The sequence below is a fragment of the Phyllobates terribilis genome, unplaced genomic scaffold (assembly GCF_046119375.1).
Source record: "Phyllobates terribilis strain yellow unplaced genomic scaffold, ASM4611937v1 Scaffold_2__4_contigs__length_985480577, whole genome shotgun sequence".
NCBI classification, from domain to species: Eukaryota; Metazoa; Chordata; class Amphibia; order Anura; family Dendrobatidae; genus Phyllobates; species Phyllobates terribilis.
Window position 1 is genome coordinate 50,176,375 of NW_027362762.1, and position 16,131 is coordinate 50,192,505.

At 44.9% G+C, this 16,131-nt stretch overlaps 1 protein-coding gene across 1 annotated transcript in view; it reads right to left on the bottom strand.

Annotated features, from left to right (window-relative positions):
* Positions 1–16,131, bottom strand: part of PAK1 (p21 (RAC1) activated kinase 1) — a 71,841-nt gene that overhangs the window by 29,168 nt on the left and 26,542 nt on the right. Inside the window, exons 5-6 of the mRNA XM_073661669.1 lie at positions 13,623–13,660; positions 4,359–4,475 (exon numbers count right to left, since the gene is read on the bottom strand). Of these exons, the coding sequence (XP_073517770.1) occupies positions 4,359–4,475; positions 13,623–13,660 (155 nt within the window). The remainder of the gene's footprint in view (positions 1–4,358; positions 4,476–13,622; positions 13,661–16,131) is intronic.

Genomic DNA, 16,131 nt, shown 5'->3' on the forward strand with positions numbered 1-16,131 from the left:
AAGAATATAACTACTATAATACTGCCCCTATGTACAAGACTATAACTACTATAATACTGCCCCTATGTACAAGACTATAACTACTATAATACTGCCCCTATGTACAAGAATATAACTACTATAATACTGTCCCCTATGTACAAGAATGGAACTACTATAATACTGCCCCCTATGTACAAGAATATAACTGCTATAATACTGCCCCCTATGTACAAGAATATAACTACTATAATACTGCCCCCTATGTACAAGAATATAACTACTATAATACTGTCCCCTATGTACAAGAATGGAACTACTATAATACTGCCCCTATATACAAGAATATAACTGCTATAATACTGCCCCCTATGTACAAGAATATAACTGCTATAATACTGCCCCTATGTACAAGACTATAACTACTATAATACTGCCCCTATGTACAAGAATATAACTACTATAATACTGTCCCCTATGTACAAGAATGGAACTACTATAATACTGCCCCTATATACAAGAATATAACTGCTATAATACTGCCCCCTATGTACAAGAATATAACTGCTATAATACTGCCCCTATGTACAAGACTATAACTACTATAATACTGCCCCTATGTACAAGAATATAACTACTATAATACTGCCCTCTATGTACAAGAATATAACTACTATAATACTGCTTCTATGTACAAGAATATAACTACTATAATACTGCTCCTATGTACAAGAATATAACTACTATAATACTGCTCCTATGTACAAGAATATAACTACTATAATACAGCCCCTATGTACAAGAATATAACTACTATAATACTGCTCCTATGTACAAGAATATAACTACTATAATACAGCCCCTATGTACAAGAATATAACTACTATAATACTGCTCCTATGTACAAGAATATAACTACTATAATACTGTCCCCTATGTACAAGAATATAACTACTATAATACTGCTCCTATGTGCAAGAATATAACTACTATAATACTGCTCCTATGTGCAAGAATATAACTACTATAATACTGCTCCCTATGTACAAGAATATAACTACTATAATACTGCCCCCTATGTACAAGAATATAACTACTATAATACTGCCCCCCTATGTACAAGAATATAACTACTATAATACTGCTCCTATGTACAAGAATATAACTACTATAATACTGCCCCCTATGTACAAGAATATAACTACTATAATACTGCTCCTATGTACAAGAATATAACTACTATAATACTGCCCCCTATGTACAAGAATATAACTACTATAATACTGCTCCTATGTACAAGAATATAACTACTATAATACTGCCCCCTATGTACAAGAATATAACTACTATAATACTGCCCCCTATGTACAAGAATATAACTACTATAATACTGCCCCCTATGTACAAGAATATACCTACTATAATACTGCCCCTATGTACAAGAATATAACAACTATAATACTGCCCCTATGTACAAGAATATAACTACTATAATACTGCTCCTATGTACAAGAATATAACTACTATAATACTGCTCCTATGTACAAGAATATAACTACTATAATACTGCCCCTATGTACAAGAATATAACTACTATAATACTGCTCCTATGTACAAGAATATAACTACTATAATACTGCCCCTATGTACAAGAATATAACTACTATAATACTGCTCCTATGTACAAGAATATAACTACTATAATACTGCTCCCTACAGTGCTGGACAAAAGTATTGGCACCCCTGCAATTCTGTCAGATAATATTCAGTTTCTTCCTGAAAATGATTGCAATCACAAATTCTTTGGTCTTATTATCTTCATTTAATTTGCTTGCAAGGAAAAAACACAAAAGAGAATGAAGCAAAAATCAAATCATTGATCATTTCACACAAAACTCCAAAAAAGGGCCGGACAAAAGTATTGGCACCCTCAGCCTAATACTTGGTTGCACAACCTTTAGCCAAAATAACTGGGAACAACCGCTTCCGGTAACCATCAATGAGTTTCTTACAATGCTCTGCTGGAATTGTAGACCATTCTTCTTTGGCAAACTGCTCCAGGTCCCTGATATTTGAAGGGTGCCTTCTCCAAACTACCATTTTGAGATCTCTCCACAGGTGTTCTATGGGATTCAGGTCTGGACTCATTGCTGGCCACCTTAGAAGTCTCCAGTGCTTTCTCTCAAACCATTTTATAGTGCTTTTGGAAGTGTGTTTTTGCTTTCTCACACTGGGCCCTACATTATGCTGCAAAATTTGTTGGTAGTCTTCAGACTTCATAATGCCATGCACACGGTCAAGCAGTCCAGTGCCAGAGGCAGCAAAGCAACCCCAAAACATCAGGGAACCTCCGCCATGTTTGACTGTAGGGACCGTGTTCTTTTCTTTGAATGCCTCTTTTTTTTCCTGTACACTCTATGTTGATGCTTTTTCCCAAAAAGCTCTACTTTTGTCTCATCTGACCAGAGAACATTCTTCCAAAACGTTTTAGGCTTTCTCAGGTAAGTTTTGGCAAAGTCCAGCCTGGCTTTTTTATGTCTCGGGGTAAGAAGTGGGGTCTTCCTGGGTATCCTACCATACAGTCCCTTTTCATTCAGACGCCGACGGATAGTACGGGTTGACACTGTTGTACCCTCGGACTGCAGGGCAGCTTGAACTTGTTTGGATGTTAGTCGAGGTTCTTTATCCATCATCCGCACAATCTTGCGTTGAAATCTCTCGTCAATTTTTCTTTTCCGTCCACATCTAGGGAGGTTAGCCACAGTGCCATGGGCTTTACACTTCTTGATGACACTGCGCACGGAAGACACAGGAACATTCAGGTCTTTGGAGATGGACTTGTAGCCTTGAGATTGCTCATGCTTCCTCACAATTTGGTTTCTCAAGTCCTCAGACTGTTCTTTGGTCTTCTTTCTTTTCTCCATGCTCAATGTGGTACACACAAGGACACAGGACAGAGGTTGAGTCAACTTTAATCCATGTTAACTGGCTGCAAGTGTGATTTAGTTATTGCCAACACCTGTTAGGAACCACAGGTAAGTTACAGGTGCTGGTAATTACACGAATTAGAGAAGCATCACATGATTTTTCAAAGGGTGCCAATACTTTTGTCCACCCCCTTTTTTAGGTTTGGTGTGGAATTATATCCAATTTGGCATTAGGACAATTCTTTTTGTGTTTTTTTCATTGAAGACAAATTAAATGAAGAGAATAAGACCAAAGAATTTGTGATTGCAATCATTTTCAGGAAGAAACTGAGTATTATCTGACAGAATTGCAGGGGTGCCAATACTTTTGGCCAGCACTGTATGTACAAGAATATAACTACTATAATACTGCTCCTGTGTACAAGAATATAACTACTATAATACTGCACCCTATGTACTATAATACTGCACCCTATGTACAAGAATAAAACTAGAATAATACTGCTTCTTTGTACAAGAATATAACTACTATAATACTGCCTCCTATGTACAAGAATATAACTACTATAATACTGCTCCTATGTACAAGAATATAACTACTATAATACTGCCCCTATGTACAAGAATATAACTATTATAATACTGCTCCCTATGTACAAGAATAAAACTAGAATAATACTGCTTCTATGTACAAGAATATAACTACTATAACACTGCTCCCTATGTACAAGAATATAACTACTATAATACTGCACCCTATGTACTATAATACTGCACCCTATGTACAAGAATAAAACTAGAATAATACTGCTTCTTTGTACAAGAATATAACTACTATAACACTGCTCCCTATGTACAAGAATATAACTACTATAATACTGCCTCCTATGTACAAGAATATAACTACTATAATACTGCCCCTATGTACAAGAATATAACTACTATAATACTGCCCCTATGTACAAGAATATAACTACTATAATACTGCTCCTGTGTACAAGAATATAACTACTATAATACTGCCCATATGTACAAGAATATAACAACTATAATACTGCCCCCTATGTACAAGAATATAACTACTATAATACTGCTTCTATGTACAAGAATATAACTACTATAATACCGCTCCCTATGTACAAGAATATAACTACTATAATACCGCTCCCTATGTACAAGAATATAACTACTATAATACTGCTCCTATGTACAAGAATATAACTAATATAATACTGCCCCCTATGTACAAGAATATAACTACTATAATACCGCCCCCTATGTACAAGAATATAACTACTATAATACCGCTCCCTATGTACAAGAATATAACTACTATAATACTGCTTCTATGTACAAGAATATAACTACTATAATACTGCCCCCTATGTACAAGAATATAACTACTATAATACTGTCCCTATGTAGAAGAATATATTTTATTGTTGCACCCACCGACATTGTATATACAGGACGTGGTGCAACAGCTGGAGGGGCAGTGAGCTCTTCTTCATCATCCTCATCTTCACAAACTGGAGGTACATCAGGGACTTCAGAGACGGCTCTTGAATTCTGCAGTTACAATGATATTATTACATATAGGAGATGTGAGTATTAGAACTTATTTGCAGTATTAAAATTCAAGTTAGAGAAATTACCTCCTTGTTATTAATTTGACCTGTGATCTGATATCAAATTATGGTTCACAATCAGATTACAGATTTGGTCACTCATATCCTGAATGAGGGGAATCAATTTTGTAGGGTTCCCAATAGACATCACATCGCAGTGCTTTCACTCCCAACATTCCTATATCAGTGTAGATTTCCCTTCATCCAGAAGAGCATTTGTGGGGTCAGACCCTGATGTTGGGGGGTCAGGGCTTACAATCTTCATTATAGGATGGGGCTGAGGTCCGGGCTCTGTGCGACCGCTCATGTTCCCCCTCCATGTCTGTATGGAGCTTGTGCTCTGGGCACAGTAATGGGGAGCAAAAAAGGGCGAACCCCCGAACTGTTCCCTCAAAGCTGAAGCTACAATTGTCCACAATGTCTTGTGCTGAAGATTAAGATTTCCCTTCACTGGAGCTGAGGGTCCACGGACGCCCCCTGATAACAGCCCATAGCATCATCCTCCTCCACCATCTGTACAGCGCGCAATGCAGTCAGGGGGTAACGTCCTCCTGGAATCACCAAACCCAGATAGAGAAGAGCGATCCGTCACTGCACAGAACACGTCTCCTCCAGAGTCCAGTGGTGGCGGCTTTACACCACTCCATCCGGCGCTCGGCATTGTGCTTAGTGATGTACGGCTGCATGCAGCTGCTCAGCCTTGAAGCTCCCGGCGGGGGCGCAGTGTTTGTGCTGATACCAGAGGAGGTCTGGACTCTGCAGTGATGGGGTCAGCAGAGCGGTGGTGACTTTTCTGCCCTCTGCTCCTCAGCACTCGGCCCCCCCCTCTGTAACGTCACGGGGTCTCCACTTCGTGGCTGAGTTGCTGCGGTTCCTTCCGCTTCTTAATAATATCACTCACAGGTGATGGGGAAGATTCAGGAGGAAGAAATGTCATAGGTGGCTCGTAATACAGGACCAAGCTGGTATCAGTGAGCTCTGCACCACCGGCCGCTCTGTCACCTTAGTAAAGGCAGACGGCATGGCGGGGGGCCGGAGGTTATACACTGGGGGCAAGGGGCCGGATATTATGCCCCGGGGGAGGAGCCAGATGTTATACACCAGGGGGTTGAGAGGGCGAGAGGTTATAAACCAGAGGTTATACACCGGGAGGCGAGGGGGCCAGAGGTTATACACCGGGGGGGCCGAGGGGGCCAGAGGTTATACACAGGTTATACACCGGGGGGCCGAGGGGCCGGAGGTTATACACTGGGGTCGAGGGACTGGATGTTATTAACTAGGGGGGTGAGGGTCCGGATGTTATACACCAGGGGGAAGGGACGAGGGGCCGCATGTTATACACCTGGGGGGGACGAGGGTCCGGATGTTATACACCAGGGGGGGCGAGGGGCCAAAGGTTATACACTGGGGGTGAGGGGCCGAATGTTATACACCGGGGGGTGAGGGGCCAGATGTTATACACGGGGGCGAGGGACTGGATGTTATTACCCAGGGGGGCGAGGATCCGGATGTTATACACCAGGGGGGTGGGGCGCGAGGACGAATGTTATACACCGGGGGATGAGGGGCCGGATGTTATACACGGGGGCGAGGGACTGGATGTTATTACCCAGGGGGGTGAGGATCCGGATGTTATACACGGGGACGAGGGACTGGATGTTATTACCCAGGGGGGCGAGGATCCGGATGTTATACACGGGGACGAGGGACTGGATGTTATTACCCAGGGGGGCGAGGATCCGGATGTTATACACCAGGGGGGTGGGGCGCGAGTACGAATGTTATACACCGGGGGATGAGGGGCCGGATGTTATACACGGGGGCGAGGGACTGGATGTTATTACCCAGGGGGGCGAGGATCCGGATGTTATACACGGGGACGAGGGACTGGATGTTATTACCCAGGGGGGCGAGGATCCGAATGTTATACACCAGGGGGGTGGGGCGCGAGGACGAATGTTATACACCGGGGCATGAGGGGTCGGATGTTATACACGGGGGCGAGGGACTGGATGTTATTACCCAGGGGGGCGAGGATCCGGATGTTATACACCAGGGGGGTGGGGCGCGAGGATGAATGTTATACACCGGGGGATGAGGGGCCGGATGTTATACACGGGGGCGAGCGACTGGATGTTATTACCCAGGGGGGCAATGGCATCTTTATGTGGATTCTCCTTCCACCTGATCAAAAGAAGAAATTAAACCCTAAACTTCTCATTCTAAAAGATTCCATTAGGAATACATCATGAAAATGGAAATCCCCAAAGACAAAGAAATGAAAAACACCCGAGGCGATGGCTGCCAAGTTACTGTGGCTTTGGCAGAGTTAACACTTGGATAATCCTCCTCCTGATTGCTACATAAAATATGGTTATCTTAAGAGGTGGGGTCCAGAATCGTCGCTTCGTCATAAAAAAAAAACTAAAAAGAAAACCTCATTGTATTCTATGGCTTTATGTATGAGGACACAACACAAAGGACATCTGACCCTTAGAAGGTCATAAAATTAGGTAAATCCAATCTCAGGTGAACAATAACAAAACGACAAATTACATTGTGTTATTAATTATTTACCAACAACTTGGTCAAAATGCAGAAGCAGTATAAGAAAAATTAAGTACACCCTTCATACATCACACATTCGTACATGGCCCGGCCGTGGGTCTCCTGACCTGGACTCAGCCTCTTACATGCATATTAGTGTTACTCTCCCATCCTGACTCTTAGTTCCTGTCCCTTGGGCTAGCTCCCTTGGAGCACGTTCCTGCTGTGATCCGGCATCTATCTTTGACATAGTCACCCAGGACCCTTTAAAGCCAACTCAGACAGCCATGTGCTGCCTGAGTATTCAGTGAGCTTTGCACTCCGTTCCACGTGTTCTTCTGGAGTTTACCTCACTATCCATTTCTCTCAACTGGCTAATTATCTCTTCTGCTTGTTTATCATCTATCTGCATATACTTTCTGGTTCAGACCTGCAGTTAAACATTTGTCTGCTGCAACTAAAACTCTTCTTTGCTATAGTAGTGCTGTTCACACTACAATACTGCTGCAACAGTGTGTAATCTTTTCTGCAACCTAGTATCCAGTTTGCTTGTTCATCACTGCTGATTGAGGTTAATCATTAGTTGGATACTCACTACCATTGACTATTGATCGTCTGTCTGCTGATAGCAAGCAACTCTGTCATTTGTTTGCTATCCTGACTATAAGTTTACAGTTACTGTGTATATCCAACCCTCCTATCTCTGTGTAGCGTTTCATGACTGTCATCCTTCATACACTGCTGTCCTGGTTCTTGCTGATCCACGTGGTTTTCACCAAGTCCTGCCCACTGTACCAACGGCTTATGTCCACATGGATCACCATGATCCATGGCTTTGAGAATCCACCTCATCAGGTGCCACACATAACAATGAAGCCGTCAACTCAAGCCCGAGACAGAAGCAAGAGGACCCCGAGACAGACGCAGGGGGACCCCCGAGACAGACGAGAGAATATCTCTGTGCATAACTATCAGATAACTGAATAAAAAATGTAATTTTCCATCTTAATTGCTTATTTTCACCTGTTACAGTGAGAATAAGAGCCAAACATCTCAATGTACAAAATTCATTTCTGACATTTCCAAAATAATATCAGTGGCCTACATAGATAATGGATAGATAAATAGTAATATGGCTTCTTCTCAACAACCATCATAAGCTTCGTTCATGGAGTCTGTTGGTTTGTTCATCTTTGGGGCAGCACCAACCACAGCCCCAAACACTGATCAGAGAGGGGACTGTTCTCCTTCACTGTAAATCTCCAGTGTAAGAAGGGCTACAAGTTCTCTGTAGGGTTTAGGTCCGGGGAGGATGGGGCAGGGTCATTATTTTCCATCTTTAAGGTCTTTCCTGGCCCCAAGCAGTGGAGATTTCGATGCTGCGATGGAGCATCGTCCTACAGAAGAATCCTGGTTTTCTGGAGAGTCGCAGACTTTTTCCTTTAACACTGCTGGGAGAAAGTATCTTATAATCACCGGTGTAAGGCGGCGGTGTTCACACCGTGCAGTAACTGAGGCAGTGACCCAAGCGAGTCCAACATAAGCAGCATTTATTGAGCAGACTCACGGGTAACCAGAAAAGTCCTCCGGTTCGCAGCCGGGTTAACACAAGTCCATAACAACGGTTGCCGGGGGCAACAGCCGCGCCGCTCAGAGCCTGACGGGTGCAGAGCCTTCCCAGGCGTGGGTTCAGCTGCTCACAGGCCCGCTGAGCTTTCCTGCTATACTTCTAGCAGGTCCCAACACTGAACAACTCTAATCCTTAATGCAGGGTTTTTAAAGGACCTGTGACAAGAGCCACTGGAAAACCCGGGTTGGAGGGAGGAGGCCGCCCCACTGCCTTCCTGTAGCCTCCTCCAAAAAATGAAGGCCCTGCCGGGTTTTACTAATCTGCCTTAGCCAGATAGTCTGACCAGGTCCATGTGTGACACCCCAGGGGTCTGGTTGCCACAGTGATAGAGATATTGCGTCTGAGAGCAGGTGGGAGGTCTCTTGGTCAGGGATCCTATGCATGCCACACCTCCTGCCCAGTCCTGGGAGGGGAAGAACTTCCCCTATATAAACCTAGGGCTGAGGCAGGGTTAGTGAGTAGAGAAGAAGTAGAGACAGAGAAGAGAAGCAGATATAGGAAAGAACATCAGGAGCTCTGTGGGAGCAGTGCTACAAGGAGTCAGGGGCTGGCAGCTGCAGAGCTCGCCCTGACTGAGAAGTTATCTCCGGACCCGGAGTCCGAGGCTGTGGGGACTAACTCCTATCCAGCAGCAGAAACCGACCGGCAGGGGATTGCAGGTCCTCTGGCCCAGAAACCAGAAGGCACGGTCACACGCGTGGGACCAGCACCGCCGTCGTGGAGCGGAAGCTACTAGAAGGCCCCGAGTCACCGGCCATACGGGTGAGCACCACACGGTACACTCAGGGACGTGGGCTACTTATACCCGCTTCTAGCAAGGTAGCCAGAAGAGTATCGTTAGTTTGGGAGGCCTACAACTCCGCCTGGCCAGGTGAGATCCCATCTGCTCAAGGACTGACAAGGCCCCAATCGCTAGCCAGTACTCCGGGAGGGTCTATCGTTGTCACCAGTAAAGACCCTGAACTACACCGTACCGTCTCTGAGTGGTTCCTGCTACCCCCATCATCCACGTCGGCTGCCCTGAGGCCATACCCCTCCCGTTGGGGGTTATACTATCACGCTGCACAATCCTACCACCGGCATCAGCGGTGTGCCCTGCAGCAGCAGCTCCTTAGCTGTACTCAACGGGTGGCGTAGTCGTCCAACATCTACCGCTAATACAGCGCCACTTAGTCTGACTCCCTGGGCACGGACCGGATCACCGCCACGAGACTACAACCCTCAAGAGATCCGGCTCCGGGTAAGCTCCCGCGTGCGCAACGCAGCGCGACACAGGCCCAGGGGCGCGTCAACTTTTGGCGTAGTCGGCAGGATTTCGTGCCCGCAACCACCGGGTACTGCGTGCCTGAAAAAGACTGTTCAAACTTACCTGTGGTGAAGATTCCCGCCATCCGGCGCCATCTTCCGCTTCCTTCCCGCCATCGGTGGAGTTTTCCCGCCATCCGGCGCCATCTTCGGCCTTCTTCCCGCCATACGTGGAGTTTTCCCGCCATTGGACGCCGTCTTGAGGACGCCGCGCGGGAAGAAGAGGGGCGTGGACTCCGAAAGCGCGCGAGAACTGAAGCCCCGCCTCACGTCCGGACGTTGCGTAAGGTCCTGGAAGGAGCCCAGCAGACGCCGTCACAGGAGCGCGACGGAAGGTCCTCAACCCTGACGATCCACTGCGGAGCCGCGGCCTACGGAAGAGGATCATCGCAAGGTAGGCCACGGTCCACTAGGGGGGAGAAGGATGTCGGATACGGAGGAGAGCTTCACCGCTTCAACCCCCGCCAGCGCCACCGCTGTTGCGGTCATGCCTTTCACCATGCCCTATATCCCGGGGGCAGCCTGGCTACCCCAGTACTCAGGGGAGTCACATACCCTGCATGACTTTAGAGAAAAGCTGGATAGCCTCTTCCAGGTGTACCCCCTCACAGAGGAGCAAAAAGTGAGCATCCTGGTGGCCCAATTAACCGGAGCAGCCCAAAGGGAGGTAAAGTCCTGGCCACCTGGGGGGAGGACTGTCGCAGGGATACTAACCCGGCTGAGGGACACCTTTGATACCCGTACCTCAGCCGAGATCAAGCTTAGATTCTACGGGTGCAAACAGCGGGCACATGAGAGTATAAGGGACTATGCCCTGAATCTACAAGAGGCCCTGAGAGCCATTAAGCAGACCGACCCTGACGGCGTGGGAGACGAGGACAGGCTGTTGACTGAACAATTTATAGAGGGTTTATATTGCAATGCCCACCGAACCCAGTTGCGGGCAATGGCCTTACAGGACCCTCATCTGGGATTTGCACAGTTCAAGGACAGAGCCATCCGGGTGCTTCGAGAACCGGCACCAGGTGGCGTTGTGACCCCCAGACGCCCCACTACCACTTACCACCAGGAGGCGGCGCCCTTGTCGGCAGGGCCTGTGGGAGCTGATGCGCAGGCTTTGAACAATGACCCCTGTAGTTCAGGGCTAGACAGTCAGCTCCGTAGGTCCACTAGGGCCACTAGAGGCCAGTTACCCGCACGTTGGAGGATTTAAAATGTATAAATTGTTTTATTTGTGGTTACCTGTTTTTCTTGTTGCTTGTAAATAATTATGTGTTTCTAGTTATTTTTAGGAGTCCTTGGTGGATTTACCGGGAATCCTTGTACAATTAGTTGGAGCGTAACCCAGGATGGACTAAAAGACTGATAAGGACTCGGGGCAGGACAGACCCCTACCTGGTTACGTCTCCCTGTTTTGGTGAAATGGACACCTTTGTTTTCTTCAAAACTGCACCCGGTTGCGGACACGCCGTAACCATCTTTATGTGTTTTTCTTATTGTATTATTATTGTTTATACCTTGATATGTTTTTCTAAAAATATGTTTAGTCCCGGAGTACTAAATTTCACTAGGGGGGAATGTGACACCCCAGGGGTCTGGTTGCTACAGTGATAGAGATATTGCGTCTGAGAGCAGGTGGGAGGTCTCTTGGTCAGGGATCCTATGCATGCCACACCTCCTGCCCAGTCCTGGGAGGGGAAGAACTTCCCCTATATAAACCTAGGGCTGAGGCAGGGTTAGTGAGTAGAGAAGAAGTAGAGACAGAGAAGAGAAGCAGATATAGGAAAGAACATCAGGAGCTCTGTGGGAGCAGTACTACAAGGAGTCAGGGGCTGGCAGCTGCAGAGCTCGCCCTGACTGAGAAGTTATCTCCGGACCCGGAGTCCGAGGCTGTGGGGACTAACTCCTATCCAGCAGCAGAAACCGACCGGCAGGGGATTGCAGGTCCTCTGGCCCAGAAACCCGAAGGCACGGTCACACGCGTGGGACCAGCACCGCCGTCGTGGAGCGGAAGCTACTAGAAGGCCCCGAGTCACCGGCCATACGGGTGAGCACCACACGGTACACTCAGGGACGTGGGCTACTTATACCCGCTTCTAGCAAGGTAGCCAGAAGAGTATCGTTAGTTTAGGAGGCCTACAACTCCGCCTGGCCAGGGGAGATCCCATCTGCTCAAGGACTGACCAGGCCCCAATCGCTAGCCAGTACTCCGGGAGGGTCTATCGTTGTCACCAGTAAAGACCCTGAACTACACCGTACCGTCTCTGAGTGGTTCCTGCTACCCCCATCATCCACGTCGGCTGCCCTGAGGCCATACCCCTCCCGTTGGGGGTTATACTATCACGCTGCACAATCCTACCACCGGCCTCAGCGGTCTGCCCTGCAGCAGCAGCTCCTTAGCTGTACTCAACGGGTGGCGTAGTCGTCCAACATCTACCACTAATACAGCGCCACTTAGTCTGACTCCCTGGGCACGGACCGGATCACCGCCACGAGACTACAACCCTCAAGAGATCCGGCTCCGGGTAAGCTCCCGCGTGCGCAACGCAGCGCGACACAGGCCCAGGGGCGCGTCACATGCTCACCTTCATTCCTGCATTGCAGCCGCAGCTGTGTCTATGACTGCAATGCACTTCTATGGGTTTAATAGGTCTCTGTACACATTCTGGGGGATATATACCGCCCCTCGTATACGAACCCAGTTACTGCCTCACAATGGCAAAAGTTTCGAGAGCTGATTTTGAGTCAATCTTCAACCTGAAAAGGTCCAACAAGCTCCTCTGTAATAATCCCATCCATAGCAGTGTCCACCTCCACCTCGCTGGTGTCTGAGGGGAATTGGAGGTCTGTGCCCAGTAGTGATCCAGCCATGGTCCATCTGCTCCGTCCAGGGTCATCTCATCAGACCAAAAACTTGTGAACAATCTGTATCAGATATTTCTTGGCCCTGTCTTGATGTTTCCACTTCTGTGTCTTGCTCAGTGGTGGTCGGGCCACCTCGGCCGTGTCTCTGAGCACTGAACACTTTGTGCTTCATGTGTGTCTTGTTTGGAAAGGTTGGTTGCCAGGAGAAAGCCTTTTTCTGATAAGATCGCAGCGTCTTGGCTAAAGTTTGCAAAGTTACATCTGAACAAACCACAAGAATTCTGGAACAATGTCCTTTGGAGAGTCGATGTTGGACCATATTACCCTGAGCCACGTTTGGTGAAAACCAAACTCATCCTATCAGCACAACTACTGAAAGTTATGGATATTCAAGGGGTGTACTTACTTTTTCACTTACCATTTTTAGCCTAATTTTTGGCAAATAAATAATGACACGGTGTAATGTGTCACGTGCTGTTGTTCATCTGAGGTTGTAGGTAGCGGATACATTGAAATATAGAATTCAAACAGGGTGTACTTAGTTTTCAGATCAGTGGAGGGGGAGGTCCAACAGCTAGCGCACAGCGATTGGCTGCCAGGAAAAGCTAAGTAAGAAGAAAGTCTTCTGGGTGGTATTTAGCCCTATGAGAGTCAATATGGCAGTCGCAGTAATGGTCAGGGGCACAAGCATCTAAGGTGGAAAGACCCCATATTTGTAGATTTCTTTGCCTGTAAACTTACCGTACTGTCAGAAGCCTTGTAAGCCTCAAGTTCGTTATCTGCAGGGAAATAAGACAACCCGCTGTTACAAAGAAATGCAAAGTGGAAGATGAGATCATCTAAAAAGTCACAAAAATACATTTTTCTCCTTGGCTCGTTCAAATTGTTTTCACCCCTATAGTTTACACTTCCCCTCCCCCGATGCACAAACATGTTTTGCAGAGAATAGAGGAAATGTTTAGGTCAGACTCCATTATTACAACGCAGTGTCGGTTTACCAGAAGTAATATAGGCATCATCATAATCTGCCTGTCTCTGACAGAAGAGAATCTCGTTTCCATCTTCTATGACTGTGGTCTGCACGACTGGATGGCATCATTCTACAAACATGACCCTTCCGAGCCATCCCGGTAGCAGAGTCAGCTGCGGGGGGGAAAGCTCGCCAACACCAATAATGTGGACACGGCTGAGGCCGGCCAGAGAGCGAGGAAGACGAGGAGGGGGGAGCGCTCATGACTCATATCGGAAACAATTACCATCTATTGCTCAACTTGTAAAAATCACAGTGCAGAGAAAAAAAACACAAGGCAGCTTATCAGAACTGTCAGAGGGTAGATGAAATCCGCTGACAGCGCGAAGGTAATGTGCAGAATATAAAGAGAAATATAAATAGATATCTAGTAACGATTCTAGAGCCAAGTATAAAAATATTACTATAATACTGCTCCTATGTGCAAGAATATAACTACTATAATACTGCCCCCTATGTACAAGAATATAACTACTATAATACTGCTCCTATGTACAAGAATATAACTACTATAATACTGCCCCCTATGTACAAGAATATAACTACTATAATACTGCTCCTATGTACAAGAATATAACTACTATAATACTGCCCCCTATGTACAAGAATATAACTACTATAATACTGCTCCCTATGTACAAGAATATAACTACTATAATACTGCTCCTATGTGCAAGAATATAACTACTATAATACTGCTCCCTATGTACAAGAATATAACTACTATAATACTGCTCCTCTGTACAAGAACATAACTACTATAATACTGCTCCTATGTGCAAGAATATAACTACTATAATACTGCTCCTATGTACAAGAATATAACTACTATAATACTGCTCCTATGTACAAGAATATAACTACTATAATACTGCCCCCTATGTACAAGAATATAAGTACTATAATACTGCTCCTATGTACAAGAATATAAGTACTATAATACTGCTCCTATATACAAGAATATAACTACTATAATGCTGCTCCTATGTACAAGAATATAACTACTATAATACTGCTCCTATGTACAAGAATATAACTACTATAATGCTGCTCCTATGTACAAGAATATAACTACTATAATGCTGCTCCTATATACAAGAATATAACTACTATAATACTGCCCCCTATGTACAAGAATATAACTACTATAATGCTGCTCCTATGTACAAGAATATAACTACTATAATACTGCTCCTATGTATAAGAATATAACTACTATAATACTGCCCCCTATGTACAAGAATATAACTACTATAATACTGCCCCCTATGTACAAGAATATAACTACTATAATACTGCTCCTATGTACAAGAATATAACTACTATAATACTGCTCCTATGTACAAAAATATAACTACTATAATACTGCCCCCTATGTACAAGAATATAACTACTATAATACTGTCCCTATGTAGCAGAATATAACTACTATAATACTGCCCCCTATGTACAAGAATATGACTACTATAATACTGCTCCCTATGTACAAGAATATAACTACTATAATACTGCCCCCTATGTACAAGAATATAACTACTATAATACTGCTCCTATGTACAAGAATATAACTACTATAATACTGCTCCTATGTACAAGAATATAAGTACTATAATACTGCCCCTATGCACAAGAATATAACTACTATAATACTGCTCCTATGTACAAGAATATAACTACTATAATACTGCTCCTATGTACAAGAATATAACTACTATAATACTGCCCCTATGTACAAGAATATAACTACTATAATACTGCTCCTATGCACAAGAATATAACTACTATAATACTGCCCCCTATGTACAAGAATATAACTACTATAATACTGCTCCTATGCACAAGAATATAACTACTATAATACTGCCCCTATGTACAAGAATATAACTACTATAATACTGCTCCTATGTACAAGAATATAACTACTATAATACTGCTCCTATGCACAAGAATATAACTACTATAATACTGCCCCCTATGTACAAGAATATAACTACTATAATACTGCCCCTATGCACAAGAATATAACTACTATAATACTGCTCCTGTGTACAAGAATATAACTACTATAATGCTGCTGTTATGTACAAGAATATAACTACTATAATACTGCCCCCTATGTACAAGAATATAACTACTATAATACTGCCCCCTATGCACAAGAATATAACTACTATAATACTGCCCCCTATGTACAAGAATATAACTACTATAATACTGCCC